Source organism: Macaca nemestrina, chromosome 1 (genome assembly GCF_043159975.1).
Source record: "Macaca nemestrina isolate mMacNem1 chromosome 1, mMacNem.hap1, whole genome shotgun sequence".
Taxonomy (NCBI): Eukaryota; Metazoa; Chordata; class Mammalia; order Primates; family Cercopithecidae; genus Macaca; species Macaca nemestrina.
The window spans coordinates 25,774,995-25,801,813 of NC_092125.1; the positions used below are offsets into that span (position 1 = coordinate 25,774,995).

At 39.0% G+C, this 26,819-nt stretch overlaps 3 protein-coding genes across 17 annotated transcripts in view; 1 reads left to right on the top strand and 2 right to left on the bottom strand.

Moving 5' to 3' along the window:
- The window catches only part of LOC105493050 (adenylate cyclase 10), a 102,048-nt gene extending 96,151 nt beyond the window's left edge, over window positions 1-5,897 (bottom strand). For all 5 annotated transcript variants that reach the window (XR_011610810.1, XM_071075085.1, XM_071075084.1 and 2 more), the window contains exon 1: window positions 1,661-5,897. The gene's annotated coding sequence lies outside the window, so the exon portion shown is untranslated. The remainder of the gene's footprint in view (window positions 1-1,660) is intronic.
- Window positions 5,898-6,166: 269 nt separating this feature from the next.
- Window positions 6,167-23,913, bottom strand: LOC105492997 (mitochondrial pyruvate carrier 2). Its single transcript, XM_011760414.3, has 5 exons — window positions 23,551-23,913; window positions 12,372-12,412; window positions 8,466-8,550; window positions 7,891-8,002; window positions 6,167-6,333 (listed from the first exon to the last, which is right to left on the bottom strand). Exons 1-5 carry the CDS (start codon window positions 23,657-23,659, stop codon window positions 6,297-6,299), a joined length of 384 nt encoding a protein of 127 aa, XP_011758716.1. The 5' UTR covers window positions 23,660-23,913; the 3' UTR covers window positions 6,167-6,296.
- A 144-nt stretch (window positions 23,914-24,057) lies between these two features.
- Window positions 24,058-26,819, top strand: part of LOC105492996 (DDB1 and CUL4 associated factor 6) — a 142,210-nt gene continuing 139,448 nt past the window's right edge. For 6 of the 11 annotated variants that reach the window (XM_011760404.2, XM_011760406.2, XM_011760407.2 and 3 more), the window contains exon 1: window positions 24,505-24,829. In XM_011760404.2, coding sequence (XP_011758706.1) covers window positions 24,733-24,829 — 97 coding nt within the window. In that variant the 5' untranslated portion in view covers window positions 24,505-24,732. Of the gene's footprint in view, window positions 24,332-24,401; window positions 24,830-26,819 lie in introns of those variants that run through there. The other 5 variants (XM_024796360.2, XM_024796362.2, XM_024796361.2 and 2 more) reach the window with 3 other exon arrangements.

Consider the following 26,819-nt stretch of genomic DNA (forward strand, 5'->3'; position numbering starts at 1 on the left):
GCAAATGAAGGCCATTAGAAACTGGGCCCACCCAACATGGCTATTCTGGAGGCCTTCTTGCCCTTACCCAACATGTTCCTGGAAACATGGCCGCCCCCACATATTCCCACGTGTGTAGAACATCATGGCACCCTGCATTTGCATATTAAAAGGCTAGGGTGACAGGGCCAGCTTTTTCCAGGGCTAAGTGAATGATATGCCTGGTCAAACCAATCCCCTGAACCCTATGCAAATCAGACACTGCCTCCTCCAGCCTCTGTAATATATACCTGGCCGCCAGTCCACCCCACTGGGGGTTCCCTCTCTCGGCTTTGGAACTCCCCTCCCTCTGTCTCTGTATGAGGGAGTTTCTTCCCTCTTTCCTCTTCCTTCTTGCCTATTAAATTTTCCACTCCTTAAAATCACTCCATGTGTGTCCTTGTTGTTTTATCTAAACCGGGATGAGGACTAAGAACTTTGGTGTTCCTCCACTCATTGGAGCCGTATCAATTCTACATAGGTTGCCTCATTTAATCATCCAAACAGCACTATGAAGTAGACTTGATTTCTATAGATATGAAAACCGAAGCACAGAGATACTAACTTGCCCTAGGTTAGGAATACCCAGGTCTGTGGGAGTTGAAAGTTCGTGTTCTTTCTACTATATCATGCTATATCCCATTTGTATATGCTTTATAGCACTTTGGGGATGTATATGAACTAGGGAAAAGATGTATGTAATTTAAGAGCACTTTCAATGCATGTTGATGGTACCCTTATCAATTGTTCGGCCAATTCTATCACATCAAGAATACAGCATGAACAGCATGGGTACTGACAAAGTATGGAAGCACCTTGGAATGAGAAATGAGGATACCTGACTCAAAAGGCAAGCAGGTGAATGAGGCCCGAAAGATAAACCAAGAAGGATTCCTGAATGAAGAGTGTGAGTAAAGAAAACTCAGTAGTACCCAAAAATGAAAAGAGAAATTAGCGTTCGATTATATCCATTAGTTTCTCTAAATCTCTCCTCTAGAATTTCCTAATAGATTTTATATTCAACTTTTCACCTATATGTAAAGTCAGGTTTCACAGGAGTCCAAAGAGTGAGATACTCTGAATTTAAAGGCACAGTGATATCTGTCATGAAAGCTTGCTTGCCTACTCTAGCCATAGTAATTTTTCTTCTGAGCTATTATGGCTCTTAATGTCTACACTTAAGTGGCTTATTTCCCATACAATTATCCTTGATTATCTTTTGAATTGCTTCTATTTTGTCTTCATCTGAATTGTAAGCTCCCCGTTTGGAACCATCTTCTACATATCTTTGTTTCCTCCACAGCACCTTCCCAGAGCCCCCTTCAAGTGGTAGGCACTTGGTAGTTGTTGACTGATAAAAAGGAGGGTATCAAGTGAGGAACTGCAGAAAAGAGGCAAATAAAGACAGTAAGCTAGAGAGACAGAGCATCCAGGTTAAATAAGATGAGGCAATATTTAAGCCTTCAAGCTTCTAAGCTCATGTAAAGGACTGACACAGAGGTATACGCAAACGTGAACCCTGACTTCTAGCCCCAGGCTTTCCCACTCCTCTGCACTCCAATAGCTGTCTTCTTTCCTGATGGTCGCCCTCATCTTCAGCTCTGCAACCATTCTCTCCGCTGAGACTCTTACTTCCACATACCTCCACTTCATCCAGGGCTGAGGAAAAGCCAGACCTCAATTGGGGACTAGTTCTTTTAAGACTGCAGAAGACAGGAGAGGAGGCCGCGTGACATTATTCTGAAGACAGCCGAAGTGCCATGTCTGTCTATAGCTGACCCATAAAATGACAGTTTCATCTAAGAGCCGTTTTCCAGGCCACACCCTCATCAGTAGTTCATTGTTCCACAGGCACTGACCATGTTCCTGATTGGGTGGCACTGCCTTCCCCTCCCCCGCCAACCTGAGTGACCTACCACTGTACAAGTACTGGCTGTTTCAGGTTCTCTTATCCGCACGTTTGAGGCAACGGTCAGGGGAGACTGACATGACCCCAGAGTAGTTTACACAACTCTTCCCTTGGCCATGAGGAGGATGGTTGAAATGAGGCAACAGTTGGGTAGGTGATCATCAGAAGTATCTCCAGAGCAAGCAAACACCTAATTTTAGTCAATAGTGGTTACAGCTTGTACCAGGACTATGAAATTTACCAGTTATAATAAATTCAGTACTTATCTTCAGACGTATTTGTGAGGTAAATTTTTGTTTGAAGAATTATATACCTGCCCTTTTTGACTGGTCAAGTGCACACTTTTAACCAAATTTATCCCAAAGGTAACTTGAAATCCAATGGGCACTGGATTTGAGTTTTCTTTATCTGATGTGACACTGGAAAAATGTGTTTTAAGAGGCTGGCGTGTTTTCCGCTTAAATAATGTGCTGATTTTCTAAATGTTCTTATGTATATCACAACTACAATTAACATTTAGGGGCACAGCTTTTAAAATTGGAATTTAAAACATCTTATTTAAAAAGCTGTGCATGTTCTTATATAAAGCTCCGCTCTATAATTAAGTTTACTGTGTGCTTCAAAATACACACAGTTGTCTTAGGGAGGAAAACAAGAGGGTCATTTAATTTTGTTTGTTGAGTGAATTTTCTGGTGTGAGTTGTGGAAACCAGTCTTATAATTAGACTCATACCTCAAATAATTAAACAATCACCATAGGGAGAGCTATTCTTAATAAATGCCAGTGTTTTCTATTTCTGCTTCGTTATATAAGCAGGCTTCAGTAGAGACCTTTGTTTTACAGAAAGGAACTTTAGCTTTGAAGTTCATCCTCGTTAACATTCAACCTTTCACTATCATTTTATAAGTTAAAAAAGAAAATGTTTACTATGAGGAAACAGCAACACTGACATACCTTGGATCAAAGTTTCCTTAAAATGCCATACAACAAAAAAGACTCAAGAATTTATCTCTTATTGAGCATTCTCCACCCCACCTCCTACTCCTCTACCCTAAGCAGCTTCTTTTCCGCTATAAAGTTATTAGTTCAGAAACCATGCAAATAGGTTAACACAGTATATCCTTTTCGTAGTAAAATTATAACTTCCTTAGTCTAAGGAAGTACTTTCTGGGTCTACCTTCAATTAATAAGACTACCATTTTCTGAACTTTCTTCTTGTTGCCCAGGCTGGAGTGCAATGGCACGATCTCGGTTCACTGCAACCTCCACCTCCCAGGTTCAAGTGATTCTCCTGTCTCAGCCTCCCGAGTAGCTCGAATTACAGGCATGCACCACTACGCCCAGCTAATTTTTTGTATTTAGTAGAGACATGATTTCACCATGTTAGTCAGTCTGGTCGCAAACTCCTGACCTCAGGTGATCCACCCGCCTCAGCCTCCCAAAGTGCTGGGATTACAGGCATGCATCACCGTGCCCGGCCCATTTCCTGAACTTTAACATTTACTGTGGACCAGGCACTGTGTTAAAACCAAAACCTTATCTCAATCTTTAGAACAATCCTATGAAGTCAGTACCATGATTATTCCCATTTTGTTCTTGAAAATATTAAAGGTCAGAGACAGAGGTTAACAAAGTCTCACAGTTAATGTGTGGCAGAGTTGGGTTGAAGCCCAGGGCTGTCAGACCTGGCATTGAGAAAGAACACTTACATAGTGAAGCTATCAATAAGGACCTATCAGAAAGTTGTGATAAAGAATTCAACTCAACTATACTAATCAAGTGATTTGCACCACTGTGGAAATTATTTTTATGGAGTTCAGTAACTGCATTGATACTAAGGACTTCTATTATATATATTCTTCTTACTAAATCTTTGAGAATAGTTGTGAAACTGGTAACTAGACTATGTGTTCCAAGTGGCAATGAGAGTTTTTGACAGGATACATATTATTACTTTTTGAGATGGAGTTTTGCTCTTGTCGTCCAGGCTGGAGTGCAAAGACACAATCTCGGCTCACTGCAACCTCCGCCTCCTGGTTTCAAGTGATTCTCCTGCCTCAGCTTCTGGAGTAGCTGGGATTACAGGCGTGTGCCACCACGCCCAGCTAATTTTTGTATTATTAGTGGAGACGGGGTTTTACCATGTTGGCCAGGCTGGTCTCGAACTCCTGACTTCAGGTGATTCACCTGCCTTGGCCTCCCAAAGTGCTGGGATTACAGGCGTGAGCCACCGAAGCTGGCCATGATTTAATTTTTAAGATTAAAAAATAGGATAAAGAGTTTTGGGGCAGAAAAGCAGCATGTGATGGCTGTTTGTCAATGAAACTTCTGAGAAACAAGAAAGGAGGACTGCCTATGATTATATCTAAATGCTACAATAAATTTGACTGACAAGAGGGACGTAGGAGACCCCGCATAGAAAAGATGTTTTAATGAAAAGGAAGTGAAACACCAAGTCCACATATAAATTTTTAAGAAACTTTTTGTGTCTATGTCATATTTTATAATATGTTTTTCCTAAATGCTTAACCTAGGAAAACCATACATGTGTGCACACCCATGTCAAACACACAAATGAATTTAACAGTGTGGTTTATGAAATGAAAGCAATAATAATTTGACTCTTCAGAACCGCTTCATTTTGGACTATGTCAAGCTCTCTAATCTTTTCTCCTCAATGGTAGACCATGGTTAAGGGACAAATGATAACGTACAAGGTTTTCAATTGCTAACTACCAAATTTTCTTTTTTTTTTTTTTTTTTTGAGACGGAGTCTTGCTCTGTCGCCCAAGCTGGAGTGCAGTGGCGCGATCCTGGCTCACTGCAAGCTCCGCCTCCTGGGTTCACGCCATTCTCCTGCCCCAGCCTCCCGAGTAGCTGGGACTACAGGCGCCCGCCACTGCGCCCGGCTCATTTTTTTTGTATTTTTAGTAGAGACGGGGTTTCACCGTGGTCTCGATCTCCTGACCTTGTGATCCGCCCGCCTCGGCCTCCCAAAGTGCTGGGATTACAGGCGTGAGCCACCGCGCCCGGCCAGCTAACTACCAAATTTTCATAGGTTACAGTATTACTCAAAAAGTTGTTTTGTCTTGTTTCTTCAAATTTTGAAATAACTTGCTTTGCTGACTCATCTGACTATATTTTTAATGAGGACTGGCTTTATTAGCACTTATAGAAAAAAAGCTCAGCACTCCACATTGAAAGCCAAATCAAAGAGATGGTTATTTGTAGTGTGGAGTAATGTATGCTCCGTCTCTCCTTACAACGGAGCCAAAGGTCACAAACATTTACAGAAAACCTGCTTATGTCCCAGGTACTCTGCTAGGCACTTTCCTAACTTGTCTAAAGTCACAGCATAGGCTGGGTATGGTGGCTCATGCCTGTAATTCCAGCACTTTGAGAGGACGAGGTGGGCAGATCACCTGAGCCCAGGAGTTTGAGACCAGCCTGGGCAACATGACAAAACCCTACCTCTACAAAAATAAGCTGGGTGTGGTGGTGTGTGCCTGTAGTCCCAGCTGCTCAGGAGGCTGAGGGAGGAGGATTGCTTGAGCCCAGGAGGTAGGGTTTGCAATGAGCCGAAACTGCGCCACTGCACTCCAGCCTGGGCCACAGAGCAAGACCCTGTCTCAAAAAAAAAAAAAAAAAAAAAGTCACAATACATAAGTCATAGAGCTGGGATTCAAATTCAGGTCTGTCTGAATGTAGAGTATTTTCTGCTACATTATATCAGTTACTGAGGGTAATTGAAAAATTTAACACTTATCATGGACCAGGCACTATGTTAAAACATTATCTCATTAATCTTTACAATGATCCTATTTAAAAATCTGTAGCTGTAAAAGTATTTTATAAAACATTTATACAAAAATCATCAAGAATCTTCACGGCAAGTTAAAATGTTTTTAAACAGTTTGAGGTCACCTTGATGGTCATTCCACTACCCATTTCTCAGTTTCTTCAGCAAAATTTCCTTTCACTTATAGCTAGCTACCTGACCATCCTACACTAAATAAGCAGATAATTTAATCTTCCAACTTCTTGAATTTGTGTGTTCTTTTATGTACACATGATGGCTGACTGGAACAGAAGGAGGCAGGGGGTATATATGAGCAAGTATGGTTTATTATGGACAAATGGTAGAAAAATGTTACTAATATCTATAGCTAAGTTCCTTAAGTCATGTAGAGAGACTGTTATTAAGTTTGCTTTATTTTTCTATTGAATCAAGCACTAGCTACCAGTTGCAGTTAGTTTTATTGTGCCTTCCAAATGCACAGTTAGCTTTGCTTTATCAATAACCAAATAATAAACTAGGTCCCAATGGTCATGTCCACATCTAGATTGTTCAGGTGATCAGGAACTCTTTTATTTGTGTGCTTTAGCTTTTAGTTCTTGGTTATATCTATAAAGAAAACAGAAAGAAAAATAATCATCAATAATAGATAAACTTATGGTAAGGAGAGAATGGAAAGCATACTCCATTTCTTCTTTCTTGCTGGTCAAGTAGCTATACAGTTGTAAACAGAATCTTCCCGGGGCGCTTATAGGTAGAAACAGGCAGAAGGGAAAGGATTCAAAGAGTTCATTTGCATCTGGATTTTGTTTCAGATAATAAGATGACAAATGCCAAAAACTTTTTTTTTTTTGAGACAGAGTCTCGTTCTGTCACCCAGGCTGAAGTGCAGTGGTGGGATCTCGGCTCACTGCAAGCTCTGCCTCTGGAGTTCATGCCATTCTCCTGCCTCAGCCTCTTGAGTAGCTGGGACTACAGGCGCCCGCCACCACTCCTGGCTAATTTTTTGTATTTTTAGTAGAGACGGGGTTTCACTGTGTTAGCCAGGATGGTCTTGATCTCCTGACCTCGTGATCTGCCTGCCTCAGCCTCCCAAAGTGCTGGGATTACAGGCGTGAGCCACTGTGCCTCGCCTGCCAAAAACTTTTAACAGTTTAGCTGACATATAGTTTCCTGTGCAAAAGTATTATTTTAATAAATATTCTCATTCTAGAATTCTACAAGAGTGTGACAAACATGTGAACATATGTATAAAGTTTAGTAAAATGTGGTCATCTAGAATTTTTAAATTTATACACACAAAGCACCTTTCCTAAGAATAAGATCAACAGGTAAAGTAAAATATACTAATCACTAAAGTAAAATATCACTCAAGTAAAATATACTTCTAACCACTAAGGTAAAATATACTTCTATGATGCAGGCAGGCTATTGGGTTAACAGCCTGTAAACACTTAAATTCACTAACGCTAAGGACCATTTCCTCAATTCTCAATCCAAAGAAGTAACCACAGAGCCAGTCTTTCCTTCCCTTCTACCATTCCTTGGGCTTCATTTACTATTCCTCCCAGCTTATAATGGAATGGAGAATAGTATAAGCACAAGAAGGATACTTATTCCATGAAGCTAACCATACCTCCTAGGTTTCTCAAAAGATCCTGATTCCAAATATTTGATCATAATGTCATTATCATAAGTCACCGACAATATTAACTACTGAGTAAACAGTTTAAAAATTTCCAGTGCTCATGGAACACTTTCCAATCAAAGCAAAGACCTCACTCTAAATATCATTTCCAATACTACATAATACATTTAAGTTCCAATTTATTATATACAATTGAAAGTAAGTGATAAAAGGTTTATATAATAAATTAATAAATCATAAACTGTATATATTGTCTTAATAAAAGAGATTATGTGAAATGGTTAACCATCTAAATGATGCACAGTTAAATCTAAAAACAAGGTAACATACTGCTTAACTGATTTTAGCCAGTTAACTGGTAAACTTATTTGTAAACCCCTAGACTTTTCTAGAAACGTTAAATTTCTACTTTAGGTACTTCTTGTCTTAGCATTATATATGAATCTTTAAAAAAAAAAAAATTAGTGCCACCTGAGTAGCTTTTGAAACAGTTTTAAAAATATCTCTGGTAGGCTTACCTCCAAATACGAAAAAGCTGAGAGGCTCCTGCTGTCCCCACAAAGAAATTAACAGCAAACAGACTCCAATTTTTTGGAATAATTACAAGTGAGTACCTTGACCAAATAAACCCTGTTGAAACAAAATGTTACTTTAAAAAGCATACATACTGCTGCAATAACTTCAGTGAATACTTAATACTGAGTAAAGTAATTACAACAATAATGTAGGATGAGGGACAAAGAAATGCTATATTCTGAATTTTCAATAATGTTTCTGTAGCTTAGTGTCACAGAAAATACTCAATTCTTACATGAAAGAGGAATCTTTAGAGTAAAGTGACTATTAACTGTAATTTTCTTCCCACTTATAAAAATATACTCATGGCAAAACCCTGAAAAACAAAAGCCCATTCAGATACTTATTCTTCCTCTGACTCTCCCATCCATAATTAATAACTTTCTAGACATAATACTGTTAATTCCTTTGTGTGTGGGTGTATTTCAAACACTAAGCCACTAAATAAACTGATACAAAACAAAACAAAAATCATTTATGTTCTACAAGGAACACACAAGATATTTATTTAATTTACCTGTAGCCATCAAAACAGCAGATTGAGCTGTGCTAAGTTTTTCTGCAGGTCTGGCCATATCAGCCAATCCAGCACACACCAACCCCTACAGATTAACACATAGAAAGAAAAAAAGTATCATGAGTGTGGAGTAATAGTTTTAACTTTAAATTAAGCACAAAACATTTTTGAGATTTCCATAAGTTAGCAGCTATAAGTTTAGTATCCATTCATTACGAAAATGTAGACTACAACAACAAAAAAGCACAATGAATTAAAAAACTGCTTTTTGAACTAATTTTACTTTGTTAGGTACACTAAGCAGTCTCATATATCTGAAAGTCAGTAGTACATATATAGATAAGATATATACGTATGCATTATATGCACATACATTTTTTTGTCTACTTATTTCGCATATGAATTTATATATTCTTTATATATGTCAGGAACCACTAACCACTAGCATGGAAGATACCTGAAAGCTGTTAAGGATATTTGTATAGATTCTTCCTTTGATGTTTTCTGCCAATGTTATTATTTTTAAATTAAATTAAATTTTAGATTTGGGGTACATGTGCAGGTTTGTTACATGGGTATATTGTGTGATGCTGAAGTTTGGGCTTCTAATGAATTATTTTTTAAAAGTATAAGTATCAGAAAACCTGTTATAAGTCTAGTTTTTTGGTTAGATCATATATTATTATCATTATTATTTTTAGACACAGTCTTGCTCTGTCACCCAGGCTGCAGTGCAATGGTGCGATCTCCGCTCACTGTAACCTCCGCCTCCCAGGTTCAAGCGATTCTCATGCCTCAGCCTCCAAGTAGCTGGGATTACAGGCATGTGCCACTATGCCTGGCTAATTTTTATATTTTTAGTAGAGACGGGGTTTCACCATGTTGGCCAGGCTGGTCTCAAACACCTGATCTCAGGTGATCCGCCCGCCTTGGCCTCCCAAAGTGCTGGGATTACAGGTGTGAGCCACCAGGCCCGGCCTGGCTGTAAGACCACTTTTCTTTAACATCAGCATATATGTGGCAATCATGCGTTTTTGCTCTCAACAGATGAGCTGTATTTTTACCAAGTCATTATGCTTGTCCCCCAATCTGTTTATGCCAGTTTTACTTGTTAATGTAATTTATATGATTTAATAAATTTTTTTTTTAAACTAAGCTGGAAATTATATAGGATGCACTATAGTATAATTTATCCAGGATAGAAAATGTGGAGCTCAAAAATCCATACACAAATAAAAGCTTTAGCTTTAAAAAAGACTGATTATCAAAGAATATATATTTATATCCTTTAGGTTAAAATAAAATATTTAAGGTACATAGGTTTTTTTTTCCGGATTATCCACTTTGACCTTTATGATTAGTTATGTGGTTTCAACTAAAGTGGTTACGAAGGACTCTACTATAGTTGTATGTTTGAAGGCACATGGTCTAAAAGTCTTAATGTTATAGAACATATGTGGCTTGCAGAAGCAACTGTTATGTGACATGTATAGAATTCTACAGATTAATTATCAAATACTCTGGGATAATAAAACACAGTAAGAGGTACATAAAGTAAGTATCTAATAGAAGTCTCCCGACCAGAGAACAAAACACAGAAGTTTCTATTGCTATGCTGTCATCTGGAGACTATGCAAGATTTCAACATGTACTTAAAATAGATGTTCTTAAAGAGACCGATAGTCAAGAAGGCATTTATGAGTATATAATGCTGTCAACATCTCATAACAGTAATGAACCAGGTCAAATAAACCCCAAAGTTACTGATAAAACCAATAAACTCCTAAACTGTGGTAAATTCGAGGTCAAAGAAGCTCCTAAATTTATTGTGAACAGATGAAATCACTCAAACTTTTTTAATGATTGAATACTTCGGCAATCAATTCCACTATAGACATATAATTACTATGTAATTTTAAGCGTAGGTGGTGAAAGAAGGAAATGGTAATGTAACTTCCATTAGTATAGGGGGTTTTAGGATCTTTTCTCAATACGTAGATATGAAAAAAAAAAAAAAAAAAACTGCTCCCTAGATCTCTGTAAAACACAGTTCCCAAATCACTTATATTCTAATCTTGTCACTTTATCGTTGAGGAGACAAAAATGACAAAGAGACTAAACTTGCCCAAGGCCATAAAATTGAGTCATAACCAATTCTAACTCTAACATTCTCAACCACTTGAATTTACAACTGAGTTTCCGAATTGTTCTAACCATTTTAATAGTACATTTAAGAGAATTACAACAGCCCATCACTCAACAACAACAAAAAACAACTTGATTAAATTAAAGACAGGCAAAGGACTTGAATAAATATTTCTCCAAAGAAAATACACAACTGACGAATAAGTACAATAAGTATATGTTCAGCATGACTAATCATCAGGGAAATGCAAATAAAAACAAGATATCTAACACTCATTAGGTGCCTATCATAAAAACGAAAACAAAAACGCTCCCCCATCAAAAGTTTACAAGTGTTGATGAGGATGTGGAGAAATTAAAACCCTTATGAATTGCTGGTAGAAATGTAAAATAATGTAGTTGCTGAGGAAAACAAAAAATATTAAGCAGAATAATCATATGATCTAGCAATTCAACTTCTGGGTGTATACTAAGAAGAATTAAAAGTATTGACTTAAAAGGTATTTGTACATCAATGTTCATGGTAGCATTATTCACAGCAAAAATGTGGAAGCAAACCAATTGTCCAATCAACATATAGATGAATAAACAAAATGTAAATACATACAATGGAATGCTATTCAGCCTTAAAAAGAAAGGAAATTCTGACACATGTGACAACATTAATGTACCTTGTGGACATTATGCTAGGTGAAATAAGCCAACTACAAAAAGACAAATACATTTTGATTCCATTTACAAGAGGTACTTAGAGTAATGAAATTCATAGAGACAGAAGGTAGAATGGTGGCTGCCAGGGACCGGGAGAAGGAGAATGGGGAATTATGGGTACAGAGTCTTACTTTTACAAGATAAAAAGGGTTCTGGAGATTGGTTAACAATGATGTAAATGTACTTAACACTACTGAACTGTACACTTTGAAAATGGTTCAGATAGTAAATTTTATGTGTATTTTACCACATTAAAAAAAAAAAAAAAGCCTACAGACCAGTAGTTTTCAAACTTTAGAGGGCATCAGAGAATCATCTGAAGAGGTTATGAAAACACATCTCACCGGACTCCACGTCTAGAGTTTTAGATTTAGTAGGTCTGTAATGGGGCCTAACAAGTTCTCAAATGATGACACTGCAGGTCCAGAAAGATGACACTGAGAAGCACAGTTATAGAACCAAACAGGCCCTTTCAACATAAAATCAATGATTTGCTACTAACAGCCACTACAATTGTTTTTTTTCAGCTAAGTGAGAACTTTAAGAAAGAAAACTCTGGGGAAGAGTAAAAGCACTGGGCTTGGAGTCAGAAGTCCTAGGTTCCGTCATTTACCAAATGCTAATATTTATACCCGAATAAATCCATCTGCTTTTTGAGACTAACTTTCCTTACCTATATTTTGGTGTTAGCACCTTCAGTTCTCATACTAAATTAATAATAAAAGTTAACTTGGGGGTTCTAACTAGTTTAATGCTTTACTTAGTAATAAAATTTCAGAATGAAATTTCATGTCCCTATGGCACACAATTTTAAGTCTTTTGATAACAAGTATGTTCCCAGAAGGCCTCTTATCTAAAGAGTTCAGAAAAACTAAAGTAGACAGTTGCTTTATGTAGAAAATGGTATGTCTGAGAATATTTGCCATGAAATAATCGAGAGGCATAATGAGAATATTCTAAAGCATATCCTTCATAAAAGTTACTTCAAATTAGTAAATTCCTATTAAGGAATTTTTCTTTCCGTAGCTTCTGCAAAAACTCAAGACTTACCCATTTCATAATTGGAGCCCAGAAAAAAACTGTTCTGGGACCTGAAAAAAGAAAAAAAAAGAAAAATTCAGGAATAAACCAAGTATCTTATACATGTCTTTTAACAGCTGTCACCAAATTTTAAAAACCAAAAGATTTATCAATCTATTTTTAACCACTTTTACTATGCTTTTTGCATACTTTGTATTTCAGTTAACATTTAGAGGGTACCACAGTATCACAGTACAGTTGACCCTTGAATAACACAGGTTTGAACTGCACAGGTTCAACTACATGCAAAATTTTTTCAGTAAATATACTGCCATATAAAAACATTTTAGGGAACCTTGATTCTAATGTACTTTCATACTAGTTTTACACTCAAGTAATACTCTCATCCCAAGTGAAAATGAACCCAGTGATAACACCCCATTTTTGTGCATTTTGGCTGAATTACTATAACAAATAGTTGGTTAATCTTAACATTAAGCAGCAAAATTTGAAAAATGTAAAAATGGCAGTTGCTTCCCTGCAACTTTTGCTTAGTATGCAGGTTTTGAAAAGTATCACCAGATAGTTCAAACTACTTGCCTTTAGCCTTAAGTGATAGCAATGCTACACATTCTATCCTCCACAATTTAACATAGTACTTGATATTTTTATCCCTCTCAAACTAATTCACATTATTCTTACAGCAAATTCATTAATTCAATGTCATTTTAAAATCTACCACAGTACATTTTACATATTTTACTCTAGTTATTTGTAAATCTATGTATCTATCAAGATTATGACTTCCTCGAAGCTAGTGGCTGAATATTATTTATACTTGTATCCCTACTACCTAATAGAAAATAAAAAGGAAAGTTAGCAAGTAGAGTTGGAAGCAGTTTATACTAATATTTATTACCGTAATATACAATATGTATGTGTATATATAATATATAGATATATACACACACATATACAAATAACCTTTTTTTTTTTTTTGAGACAGAGTCTCGCTCTGTTGCCCTGGCTGGAGTGCAATGGCACAATCTTGGCTCACTGCAACCTCCACCTCCCGGGTTCAAGTGATTCTCCTGCCTTAGCTTCCCAAGTAGCTGGGATTACAGGCGCCTGCCACCATACCCGGCTAATGTTTTTGTATCTTTAATAGAGACAGGGTTTCACACCATGTTGGCCAGGCTGGTCTCAAACTCCTGACCTCGTGATCTGCCCGCCTTGGCCACCCAAAATGCTGGGATTACAGGCGTGAGCCACCGTGCCTGGCCACAAATAACTTTTAAAGTACTTTAAAATCGTAAGTTGTTTTTATCAGCCTGATACTTAAATATCTGGTAAGTCTGGCTTATGCGTTTAATAGTTTTAAAATATGCTTGCTGATTTTCTAATTTAATCCTAAAGTCCTACAGCAATCTAAGTTTCATTTTCTCATTCTTCAGAGAAGCTGGGTATCATCATTAGAATAATTCTTCAAACACTAGAAAGATCATGGCACAAATCCTGTGGTTCCTTGTGGGCCTACTCAGCCAATTATAATGTTAAACTTTATTTTCTCACATACATCTGGTATCTAACCATTTTTACATTTTCTCGTGTATGTTTGAATTTTCCGTATTTTAAGTTGTAGAATAAATCTAGAAACAGTGCTGAAACAGCTGGTGAGAGAATTTAAACTATAAGGGAGTTCTAAATTTTGATGTTCTTACAGCTGAGTGAAAAACCTATCTATATTCAGTTTCTGTTATCCAGTTCTCTAAACAGCATTGTTCTGGGCACAGCCACCATACATATAGAACTCTAGCCACATCCTTTTCTCTCTACAAGATATAAAATAATTTAGTTTCTTCTTTGGTTAAGACTAGGCTGGAATTTGAAAAGAAATTTTTACGAAGGGAAAAAGGGGAATATAAAAGAAAACATGAAGCCATTGAGTTTCAGAATATATAATCCTAATTTAACTAAATCTTAGCCCAGGTCAGCGGTTCTTAACCAGGAGTGTCCCCGCCAGGGGAATTTTTAGTTGCCCAACTGTGGTGCTCCAACTGCTGCAGATGGTGCTGCTGCCGCTGCTGCCGCCATCTCGTGGGTAGAGGCCTGGGATGCTGTTAAACATCCTCCAATGCACAGGACAGCTGCTCCAAGAAAGTAGAAGGTTAAGAAATCCTGGCCTAGGCCAACTGATAAGCTGGGCAAACATTCAACCAGTTTCATGCTATTTTATGGATCTTCAGTTTATGCTGTCCCTTCTCAATATCCTGCTTAGTCTTTACCTAACTCCTATCCATCAGAAACTCATCTCAGGTTGCATCTCCTAAGGAAGCCTTAAAAAAACAAACAAACAAAAAAAAAAACTACAGGTTAGGCTAAACGCTCCTTCTCTTAACTACCGAAGTAGCCTGTATATTCTTCTATCATTTTCTGTTAAAATGATTATTTATGCATCTGTCACATTAACCCAAAGACAAGGTCCATTTCTTAATCTTCCTTGACAAATAATAAGTATGTGCCAACAGAACTGAATTGGATTCACCATGTTCAGGATAGATGCTAATCAAAGATATTCAAACTTTGTATCTGACCCAGATTTGCCTCAACACTGCTTCATCCTCAAGGCTGGAATTTTCTGTTTACTCATCTCTAGGGACATTAGGTTCCCTTTATGCCAAGGATATATTAGATTTCACTTATTAGTTACTCTACTCTTAGACCAGGGCTCTCTTCCCCTGAGTCTGATAACATAATGTACTAATCCTATAAAACAGTCTTTTCAAACTCTCTGGAAATTTAGGGTGAGATCCCAGGATTCCTATCATTACACCTGGTTCATTTTTCTTTGTCACACACAGTGTCTCTCGCTCATATGCATTATCAATTACTAAGTTTAATTTTTATCCTGGCATGGAGTTTCATCAATCAAGAGTCAGTCAGTGTATTGTTTCAGTCTCTCACTGAATGGGTGTTCATTTTTACTTTGAACTCTTCAGCAGACTTCTCTTGTTCTATTTCAAAGCTGGAGTTTCTCTTGTCACCCCAAAACTGTTTTCTGAGAAAAGTCTCCAGATTCCCATTCCAAGCTTAAATGGTTGACAAGCTTAAATGGTTGATCCTTTGGGGTTAATGAATAGTCAATCTTTTCAGTAGGTTTGCCTGGTAACTAATTTACTAAACTGCCCAGAGCTAGGTAATAGTTTTACAATATTAACAGCACGCCCTTCCCCACCAAACCAAACAAGAACTGAAAAAACTTCAACTATCAAATTATGGTTGCTAGAACCTGGACCAAGAGAGGTATTTTAGTGAGTGAATAATTTTAAACTATGAAAACAAGCTCTAATTTCAGTTTAACAACTGCTATGTACTAAACAGAAAAATAGCAGTAGCAAATACATAAGACCTTCTAAATTGCTAATTTTTCTGAGATACTAGAAGATGTGGACAAGTGACAAAAAAAATCAGAGTCTAATATCTACAAATGCAAACAGTGTTTTCTTAACTGTTAAAAAAAAGAAAAAATGGTCACATAACGGGTTAACAAAATTTTAAAGAAAACGTAACCCTTTCATTTTAATGCTAATTAGCATTCAATTAACATTTCTTAGCTTATTTTCTGTAAGAGTAAATAAGTCAAATAAAGCTAGACAAGTACATTTAGACATATATAAATCAGATACAGAGGCTGTCTTCCAGAAAACAGCAATTGATCAACAGTGGATATGGTAGTGAGAAAACATTCCAACTTACTTCAACATTTCTAAACATAAAGTTTTGACAAAACAAAGCACTTAGAAATAGGTATCACTCAAATAGTGACAATACAATGTCACATGTGTCATTCTAGACCTAGAAAACACAGGCTTATGTTCTGTACAATGACACAGCTATTCTTATGGGAGAGCATAAAAATAGATAATTATGACACGTGAAATGATTATAATACCATAATATTAGAATAAGCAGATGTATAAACTAACAGATACCTGGCCAACATCCATTATGATAAATGAAATAACTTGATTAGGTGGAAACGTTGAACTGTTGAAAATATACTGAAGAAAAATCTCCTCAAAAGACATTAATTTATAGCCCAAGATGAAGAAAATTGTCCACATCAGACATACTATATATCCTTTTAGAAAAACAATTAACATATTTTCATCTTGTTTCTTAGAACACTACTACTGGATGTTGAAGAAGGCCTCCAATGCTGACAATTTAGAAACATTAAACAAGTATTTAAAATGTCCATATATTTAGGCTGGGCATGGTGGCTCACACCTGTAATCCCAGTACTTTGAGAGGCCAAGGCGGGTGGATCACCTGAGGTCAGGAGTTTGAGACTAGCCTGACCAACATGGAGAAACCCTGTCTCTACTAAAAATACAAAATTAGCCGGGTGTGGTGGCGCATGCCTATAATCCCAGCTACTTGGGAAGCCTGAGGCAGGAGAATCGCTTGAACCCGGGAGGCAGAGGTTACAGTAAGCCAAGACTGCACCATTGTGCTCCAGCCTGGGCAACAAGAGCGAAACTCTGTATCAAAAAAAGAAAAAAAAAAAGTCTATACATTTTTTTTTTTTTGAGACGGAGTCTCGCTCTGTCGCCCAGGCTGGAGTGCAGTGGCCGGATCTCAGCTCACTGCAAGCTCCGCCTCCTGGGTTTACGCCATTCTCCTGCCTCAGCCTCCCGAGTAGCTGGGACTACAGGCGCCTGCCATCTCGCCCGGCTAATTTTTTTTTTTTTGTATTTTTTAGTAGAGACGGGGTTTCACCGTGTTAGCCAGGATGGTCTCGATCTCCTGACCTCGTGATCCGCCCGTCTCGGCCTCCCAAAGTGCTGGGATTACAGGCTTGAGCTACCGCGCCCGGCTTCATTTTAAACTATGAACTATTTTCAAGAATAATGAAAAATACAGACTATAAGTTATTTTGTGTTTTATTGTCTTATTTTTAAAGTGAAACTCACGTTTTTAAATTCAAACTTTTCATAGAATTTGAGAAATTCTACAAGTGAACACCATAAGCAAATAATAGACAGAAATTTTCAAATTAACAAATTTAGTTGCCTTGAACTTCGATGAACCTATCAATAAACTGACATAAACTTACTTCCTAATTTCCTTATTTGAGAGAAATTACTGTTAATAAAATATTATATGAATTCTACCCAGAAAGTAGGCCACCTATTGTATATATGATTCCCTCCCTAAGTAAAGACTTACTTTTTGGAATAGAATAGGTAATTTTCACTCTCAAGCACATATACACACTTACAAATACTGAATTGAGGTATTCACTATACTCCTGTGTGAAAAATCAAGTTTCTTACTGAATGCTAAGAGGTCATAAAATCACTAAATTTCCCTACCTCTTCCCATCCCTTTCATGCCACTCCTTTATGATTTGTTACTTTTTAACACCCCTCTTAATTCCTTACATTACACAAGTTTACCTGTTTACTATCATGTGACAAACTAGATACAAATCCTTCCAATATGTAAAGGTTAATCTTTGATGTGGATACTGATGGCTAAAAATCATTCATTTTTATTTGTGCCAAAGCTAGTTCTGATTCAACACTAAGAACATGACTAAGCTACCATTTAGAACCATATAATTTTAATATTTTCCACAATGCCTTGGAAATAGCTATCACTAAAATAGTACCCAAAACATCATGGGTAGATAATGTTTTTAAAAATGTTGACTGAAAATACACTTTGGTTTGAAATTCCAGAGTAAAGAACAGGTAAAGCAACCAAAACAGCCAAGATGCATCTTAGGGATGATACGTTTTAAATTTACTTATTTCTTCAGGTACGAAGAATCAGTTACTTTTAGATTTAGAGAGACTGTTGAAATCATCTGCTGTAGGCACTCATAAATCAGGCAAATGAGGCCCAGTAAACAAATTACTTGTTTAAAATAAATAACTCAGCAAGGATAAAAAACTAGATCCCTAAATCATAATCTAACAATAATTATATGACTTTCCCCAATGAAATCTGAGTTTCCCGAAGGTTCTGAATGTAGGAAAAGTCCTAAGAGAATACCAAATTATAGATTATTAGATGGAAAAGACTTTAAGGAAAGTTCAAGCTCCCTCATTTTTATAAATGAAAAAGATGAGACACGAACAAATTAAGTAATTTGTCTTACACTCAGGAAATTTAGGGTGAGTTCTGGATAGAGCAAGGACTAGAACACAGTTTCTTTGATCCCAGTCCTCTTTCTACTATACCATACTGCACTTTGAACATATTTCATTCTCTGTTATAGGCAAAATTAATATTTTACATGACCTGGAAATGAAAAGCTATTTATAGCTTTTTTTAGGGCTTTTTTCTCCTTTAGCACATCTGCATAAACAGTTCTAATTTCTTAAAATTAGTTTAAAAGCAGGATAGCACAGAAAACAATATGTTAAGTGTTGAACAACTACATCGAGGGTGACATTCTGCTCTGTCACCCAGGCTGGATTAAGTGCAGTGGCGCGATCTTGGCTCACTGCAACCTCTCTCTGTCTTCCGGGTTCAAGCAATTCTCCTGCCTCACCCTCTGGAGTAGCTGGGATTACAAGCGTGCACCACCATGCCCAGCTAAATTTTGTATTCTTAGTAGAGACAGGGTTTTACCATGTTGGGCAGGCTGGTCTCGAACTCCTGACTTCAGGTGATCCGCCCGCCTTGGCCTCCCAAAGCGCTGGGATTACAGGTGTGAGCCACCGTGCCTGGGTGATATTCCTTTTTATGAACTCTTCTGAGAATACAAACTCTGTGTGGGTGGGTTGTTATTTTATCCACTGATTTATCCCGACTGCCAGAATAGTATCTAATATACAACAGGCCCTCTATAAATATTGAATAATTCAACTTTCTTGGTAGCTGATTGTTTGAAGATATTCTATTTTTCACTAATATTTTACAATTGTATTTGAAATTCTAATTTTACATCTATTTTAGTTCTCTCTTTAAAGTTATTGCTTTAAAAAATAATATATGTATATTTAGTGTAAATATTTAAACATATTTAATATACACTTAAGAATATATATGGACATATATTAATATCTTAGACTGGCATTTAGATTCTTCACTGACAATCTGTGGCAACAAAATAAGTTCTAATAGAGATGCAATGGAAACTATGTAGGTATGTACACTGATTATTGGTCCACATTTGATTTTATTTACATATAATAGAACAATATATATTTGAACTAAGTTGCATTTAACTATCTACTATAACATCAATGCTCTTAGCATTGAATTTAAAATTTTTATGATACAGATATTTCCTTATAAACACTGATAACACTGGTTCATTTAATTTATTTTTATTTCAAAAGAAATATCTTCTAGGTCTTTAAAATTAAGCTAATTATCTTATCTAGGAAAAATGTAAATATTCTTATTTAGACTTTAAAGTAACTTTTCCCATGAGTCTTCAGAGGGAACCCATGTAATGTTGAGAATGATATTCTCAGCACCAGCACACTAAGCACTGCAACAAGTTTCAGAGAATTATTTTTTCAAAAGCTCTTCCATGTAAGCCAAAATGTAATTCAATAAAAGGAGAGCTACAATGCATTAAAATGATATGGTTCGGATAGCTGTTTTTGGGACTAACTTCACCAAAGGATAGTTTTTAGACTCTTTAGAGCTGTGGTCTTCCAGCTCCTTTTGAACATATGCCCCATCAGTAAAAACAATTTGCACATACATCCTCTTTATAAATTGTTTATATATTTATAAATTATATAGAATTACTGCCCTAATATATTTTTGTATTACAGAATGTACACACAATGAAAAATTTAAATGGATGAAATAACAGTAAATGTTAATAGAAGTTCTATGATTTTCTTCCTACATTCCAATGTTTCATTATGTGCATCCCTTGGGATGACTCACCCCGTTCTGGAACTCACAAATAAATGACACTCCTCCACTGCTAATTTTTTGTTTTCCTTAATTAAGCTTTTAAGAAAACATTGGGGCCAGGTGTGGTTGCTCACACCTGTAATCCCAGCACTTTGGGAGGCCAAAGCAGGTGGATCACCTGAGGTTAGGAGTTTCAGACCAGCCTGGCCAACATGGGGAAACCCCGTCTCTACTAAAAACACAAAAATTAGCTGGGCATGGTGGCACGCGCCTGTAATCCCAGCTATTCAGGAGGCTGAGGCAGGAGAATTGCTTGAACCAAGGCCAAGGTTGCAGTGAGCCCAGATTATGCCACTGCACTCCAACCCAGGGAACAGAGCAAGACTGTCTCAAAAAAAAAAAAGAAAAGAAAAGAAAAAATAACATTGGGCAACATAACTTCAAGGTTATTTCTTTGACAAACACTGGAGTACAGCTATGCAACTGGCTAGTGTGGAGTCACATATTTTATAGTCAGGTGGGGGATAATGCGGGGACTGACATCCTTTTTGTGAGTTGAGGAACTTGACGGAGACACACATTTGGCTAGAACTCTATTCCTTCCCTACAGAGGCAGATCATGACATGCCAGCAACAACACATAGGCAAATGGATAATGAGAGCCTCAAAACTCTGGGTCATAGGTCAGAGATGCAATACTGTGACTAAAATATATATTTATACATAAAAATATTCTTTTTTTTGTTTGTTTTTTGAGACAGAGTCTCGCTCTCTTGCCAGGCTGGAGTGCAATGGCGCGATCTTGGCTCACTGCAACCTCCGCCTCCTGGTTTCAAGCGATTCTCCCGCCTCAGCCTCCCAAGTAGCTGAGATTACAGGCACCTGCCACTACGCCCGGCTAATTTTTGTATTTTAGTAGAGATAGGGTTTCACCATGTTGGTCCGGTTGGTCTCGAACTCCTGACCTCAGGTGATCCGCCCAACTCAGCCTCCCAAAGTGCTGGGATTACAGGCATGAGCCACTGCACCCCACTAAAAACACATTCTTGTTACCTGTCGAGACATACAGTGTCAGCGATAAAATTAAATCTCAAACATTTAGAATCAGCAATGTATGATTTCCAACTGTTAAAATTGTAGCATTTCATATCATTTAATAAACTCCTTGTAGTTGAATCTAGACAAATGCTTCAATGATAATTCAATAACAAATACTGGTAGGCAAAATAGTATGCAAAATCCTTGAATATTCACTCCGGATAACTCTTAAGACAATAATCAGTGTTTCCTTAGATTTTATTACACACTCATCAGTCAACACATTTTTCAAGTTCCTCCATTTCTATACTGGTGTGTCTCCAACTTGTCGATCATAAATAATTTTGCTGTAATAGATATCCTTACTCTGTACGTTGTTCAAATCTTAGAACTGACAGTTATTGAGAGTCTAAGTGCAAACGCTGTGCTGCATGTTTTGGAGACATTAGATCATCTGATTGTCACAACAATCCTGAAATGATTATATAATTACTCCCATTTTATAGATGAGATAACTAAGGCAGGAATTTAGGGTCAAGGTCACACAGCCAAGACTGAAACGTAGGTCTATCTCCCTTCAAAGCCTAGCTCCTTTTACTACACTGAAAAAGGGGGTTAAAATAACTGAACGAATCCAAGGATTTTCAGATGAAATGCACATCCTACAAGTGAAAGGTAATCCCTCTTCATTCTGAAAGCTGACTAGTATTTTAAGCAGTAATTACAGGTGGCTAAAAACTAAAGCCTTGGAGAGGATCAAGATAAGACTACTCTCCAATTTCGTATTATTTTAAGTAGTTTAAAATTACTCTTACTCTGCCATGCCCTTATCCTACAGCTAAAACACAAAGCTTATGAGGGTCAGAGTTGACTTCACGTTCAGTTGACTCTGTAAAGCCCATATTATTACCAAAAGCATAGCTCAACCCTCCTTCCTGAAAATCTTATGCCACAAAACACAGCATAATTCCAAAAAAACTAAATGTTAAAAGAACTAAACGGCAAATAAACAAAAACTTTAAAAATCAGTAACAAACTCTCCTTAATGATCAGTTTTATAATGGGTTCAATATTGCAGTAAATAATATTAAGGGTTACACTACAGTATAATCCGGATGTTCAATTCATTCCATGATCAAACTGGAAGTCAGATTTAGTAACCAGTTCAGACTACAGAGAGCCGGTTCATAATCAGATAATGGGGGAACTAGACAACTTTCCTAATGATACCAACTGCAGAATACAGATTTTAACTATGTAGGAGAAAAAAAGCCACTTTTCGGGTAGCACTTCAGTCTTTCCATTTACAACACATTTTCTAGTTTGCCAAGTCTTAGGCTTGAAAGAGACCTCAGAATATATCTGATGTTAGCCTCTAGCCAAATAAGTATTATTACAACTCACTTTAGAGAAGAGGTAACAGAATTCTAGATCTTAAGGCATTGGAATGTTTGTTTCTTATAGAGTTTTTTTTTTTTTTAACCACAAGAACACAAGTTTTCCAGTAGGCCAAGAGAGATGTAACATTTACTGAGCATTTACAAAGAGTCAAGCACATATGTTATCTGTCATTCTCGCAGACCGCATATTACACAACAGAGATCTAGGCTTTTGCTCAAGGTCACAACTATAATAAGTGGTAGAAGAGAATGAAATCCAGGTCTGTCCACACAAAAAACTCTGGGTAGAGCTTGTTCAACAATTTCATAAATAAGGACAGACTTAAAGAAACACACTGGACCTATGGGATGAGAAATGACACCGACTCAACCCTGGATGAAGTAAAGCATGCAGTTTGGGGGAGGGCTCAGTCTGCAGGCCTCTGCCAGCAGTAGCTGAAGAAAGTGTGACCTTTACTCCAAACCCTACAGTGCGACAAGCCACCCACCCAGCTCTGCCTAGCGTGGGTTAATATGCCACAATTCGAAAAGAGAAAGAGAATGAGTGTTTCATGGTGGCTGCAGACACTTTCGTGGCCGCAGAAGTTGAGAAGGCTCAAATTTGGAGGTCAGGTTTGGGTTGGAGTCGTGCGTAAGGGAGCGGATGTCACATAGGTGGGGAAGGGCGCTGACTTGAGATACGTTGGCTTAGGAAGAGATGCTGCAGGAGAGAAGGTGAAATGCAGAGGCTAGGAGAGTAAACGGCTTCACCTGAGGGGAAGGAAGGAGTTGGGGCTGTGGGATGCCTCTAGTGGCAGTTGTCAGAGGGCCTCTAAAAGGTCCATTTTAGAGGAAGGGGGAAGGAAGGTCTCGATAACGAGCCATTCAGGGTCCATTACCTGCTGGATGGTTGTACAACGGCCTCAATTTCTCGGGCAGCATCAGCTCCACTTTATCGAGGAGCCGGTGGTAGGTGGCCCGCAGGCCTCGGGCACCGGCGGCCGACATCGCCGCCGAGGGATCGTGAGCAGCCGGGTGGGAGCGTGGCTCTGTTCTCGTCCCTGGCTGACAACGAAGGGGAGCTAGTCACTTTTCCTTGCCACGACGCCTGGCGTCCGTCTCTCGCCTGGAGAGCCCTTCCCGCGGTTCTCGCTGCCCGGCTGTGAACCAAAAAGCTGCCGCCCGCACCCCGCGAAGGTTGAGGGGGCGGAGGCTGCCAACGGCCCGCCCCTGGTCCGCCTCCGCCCCGGCAGGAGAGAGGGAGGAGGAGCCTCGGCAACAGGTGCCAAAATAATCACCTCACCGAGTCCGCCCAGCGCCCGGCTGGCAGCGCGCTTGCGCAGACTGAGCTGCCCGCCAGGATTGGCCCGCCCCGAGGCGCTGGCGGGGTGCAGCGGAACCTCCTCTTTCTCCCCGCTGCCCTCGAGGCCATGTTGGAGAAGGGAAAGTGAAGCTGCGCCGGCTCTACTGCCCCTTAACTTTGACTAAGCAGGCCCGTAGTTAAAATGGGCTTTTCGGGCCTTCAGTGCCTAAAGATGATGCTGCACTATTCTTTTGCTTCTTTTGACTGGAGACTCGTGAGCGAGAGACTACAGAATTGAGTCGCTTCTCTCTCTACTCCTCTTTTATCCCTAGCGACTTAAGAATCTGGTTAGAGTGGCCCGAATGCATTTTTCCACGGTGAGGGCAGCCGCGGCACACACCAGCCTCAGTCCCCGAGGTGGTCGTCATCTCGCGAGAAAGGGTTGGCGGGGAGGGTATCCAGGACGAGGAGAGGGAGGAGTCGCCATCGCCTCCGCCTCCGCCTCCTCCTGTTGGAGGGGGGCCGAGGGAGGAGACTGTTGCTGATCTTTGGATGTTCTGGTTAGTCTAAGAAGGAGAGTATGAGGCGAGCTCCGGCCCGGGTGCGGCCGGGCTTCGGGGGCCCAGGCGCCTCTGCTGCCACCGCCATCTAACGCTGCGCCCTGGAGGCCCGGCGCGCGGATGGTGCCGGTGCGGCTCGGGTGTTGATCCGGTGTCCCCTCCCCCTCTTCCCCTCCCCCACGCGGTGGTCTCCCCTCCCACCCGGCTCAGGCAGAGCCATGTCTCGGGGTGGCTCCTGCCCACACCTGTTGTGGGACGTGAGGAAAAGGTCCCTCGGGCTGGAGGACCCGTCCCGGCTGCGGAGCCGCTACCTGGGTGAGCGGGGGCCCCGGGGCGGAGGCGCTGAGGTCGCCGCCCAGAGTGGGGGAGGGGGCGCACTGCCGGGGCTGTTGGAGGTGGGACAGCGTCTCGGCGAGGGTGCCCCGAGACTCTGGGGTGTTGGGTGGGGCCTCGGTCGCCGAATCCCGTGCCGGTGCCTCCCCCAGTCAAGCCCCCTATGCTTGCTGCCAGCCGCCGCCCTTGCTGGGTTTTCCTCGGAGGGCCGGGCCGAGGGCAGAAGGTACTGGCTTGTAAGGGTGTTGGGGTCGCTAATAGGTTGGGACTCGGGGGACTTGCGGAACCTCCAGGAGCTGCCGCGTTTAGAGCAAAAGTTAGCTCTTTTGCTCTTTTCCAGCGCGCTCTCCCCGCTGAGCCGGAGAACCTAAGTTGTTGCCCACCCTCGTCTTCGATCTCAAGAGGGTTTAGGTGTCGGCTGCGACGCGTTGACCACCCTCAGGGACTTCACGCTCCAGACAGAATCCGTGTAAACTGTTCTTGCGGCGCTGAGCCAAAACCTAAAAGTGATAGCTGAGCTCTCCCCACCCCCGCGCGCTCTCCCAGTTCCACTCTGTTCTTCAGTTCGTTTTGACCGCTTAAAGGTGGTGTAGGGTTTCACGTTCCTTTTCCCACCCCTGGAAAACACACTTGGCATTTACAGTTTCTTAGTTAAGCTTTCTAAAAACAACCTTCAATACTTGAGGGAACAGTATTCCACTTTTTTCGTTTTGCATAACATTTTTTTTTTTTTGAGGATTCTGGGTCACGCCCGAGTCAACTAAAAAGTTTGGTTTCGTAAAAATGGACGTACTTAGTAAAGGTCTTTTTTGTTTCTTCCTGTATACTCTTCATTACTCTTTCTATTTGGAGATATGGCAAACAACATCAAACAAAATTTTTCTTTACAGTTTTGCCATTTGCTAGGTAAAAAGTGTTTGTTGCTGTCATTTGTTTTTGATTTCAAGTAAAGAGAAGAAAATGAAATCTCATTACAGCCAACAGTTCTGGTTTGTAAATTATTTAAGAAAGGTTAGCATGCAATTTAATTCTTGCTTTTTAGTGTCTCAAGTAAAATACGAATACATTTTGTTTGTAGAAGCTCAATAAAAATGAAGCAAAAATCCCTTTGATCCCTCCCATTCAATTTCACTTCACCACCCTTAGAAATAATATTTTCTGTTTTCTGAATATTCTTCCAGACCTTTTTGTTTGCATTCTTACAAGTACGTATGTATATGTACAAATGCTAGGGTGTGTGTGTGGTGTGTGTGTATATGTGTGTGTGTGTGAGAGAGACACCTGAATACATGGTGTCATATTGTAAACATTGTTTTAACTTCTCCACGTTTTGGAGATCTTTCCATGGCAGTAAAAATAGATTATGTCTTTTAAATTATTACATAGTATGTAACATTATGAAGTACCGTAGTGTACTCAACCATTCTTCTTTAAGTGGACGTTCGCCCTTACAGCATTGTAATGAACATCATTGTACAAGCTTTTGTGCATTTGTTGTAGGATAAGTACCTAGAGTGGTGATTAATCATTTTAAAATTGAACATAGCTAGAGTCTGCTTTTTTAAACTATTTGCCAAAAAAAAGTGTGCAATATTTCTTTTAGAATTTATTTGTGGAGAGAGAACTTAATTTTAGCTTAATAAAACAAATGTTAACGTTGTTTTGCATGAATACATTGATAATTTGGTCCTTTATGTCAGTTGGACAGTTTAAGTACTTGTATACAGTTCTATATTTTAGTGTTTTCCTTTGGTTCAGTTACTTTAGCTATATCTACAAATGAGTTAATTAAAATATAACAAAACCATATACTTTCTTTTTCCTCTCCTACTCCGACTCCCTAATGGAAATGGAATTTGTATATTGGGTCTAGGGGAATTGAAGGGTTCACTGACTATAGTAGAAATCCTGAATTATAGTTTTTCAAATGTGTATATATATATACACACACGTACATACAGGGAGTTCTTTA

Coding starts and splice junctions, on each gene's coding strand:
- LOC105492997 (XM_011760414.3), bottom strand. CDS start 23,659: ATGTCGGCCGCCGGTGCCCGAGGCCTGCGGGCCACCTACCACCGGCTC. Junction 8,003..8,465: donor TGCTGTTTTGATGGCTACAG/GTAAATTAAATA, acceptor TTGTTTCAACAG/GGTTTATTTGGTCAAGGTAC. Junction 6,334..7,890: donor CAGCTTTTTCGTATTTGGAG/GTAAGCCTACCA, acceptor TTTTCTTTATAG/ATATAACCAAGAACTAAAAG.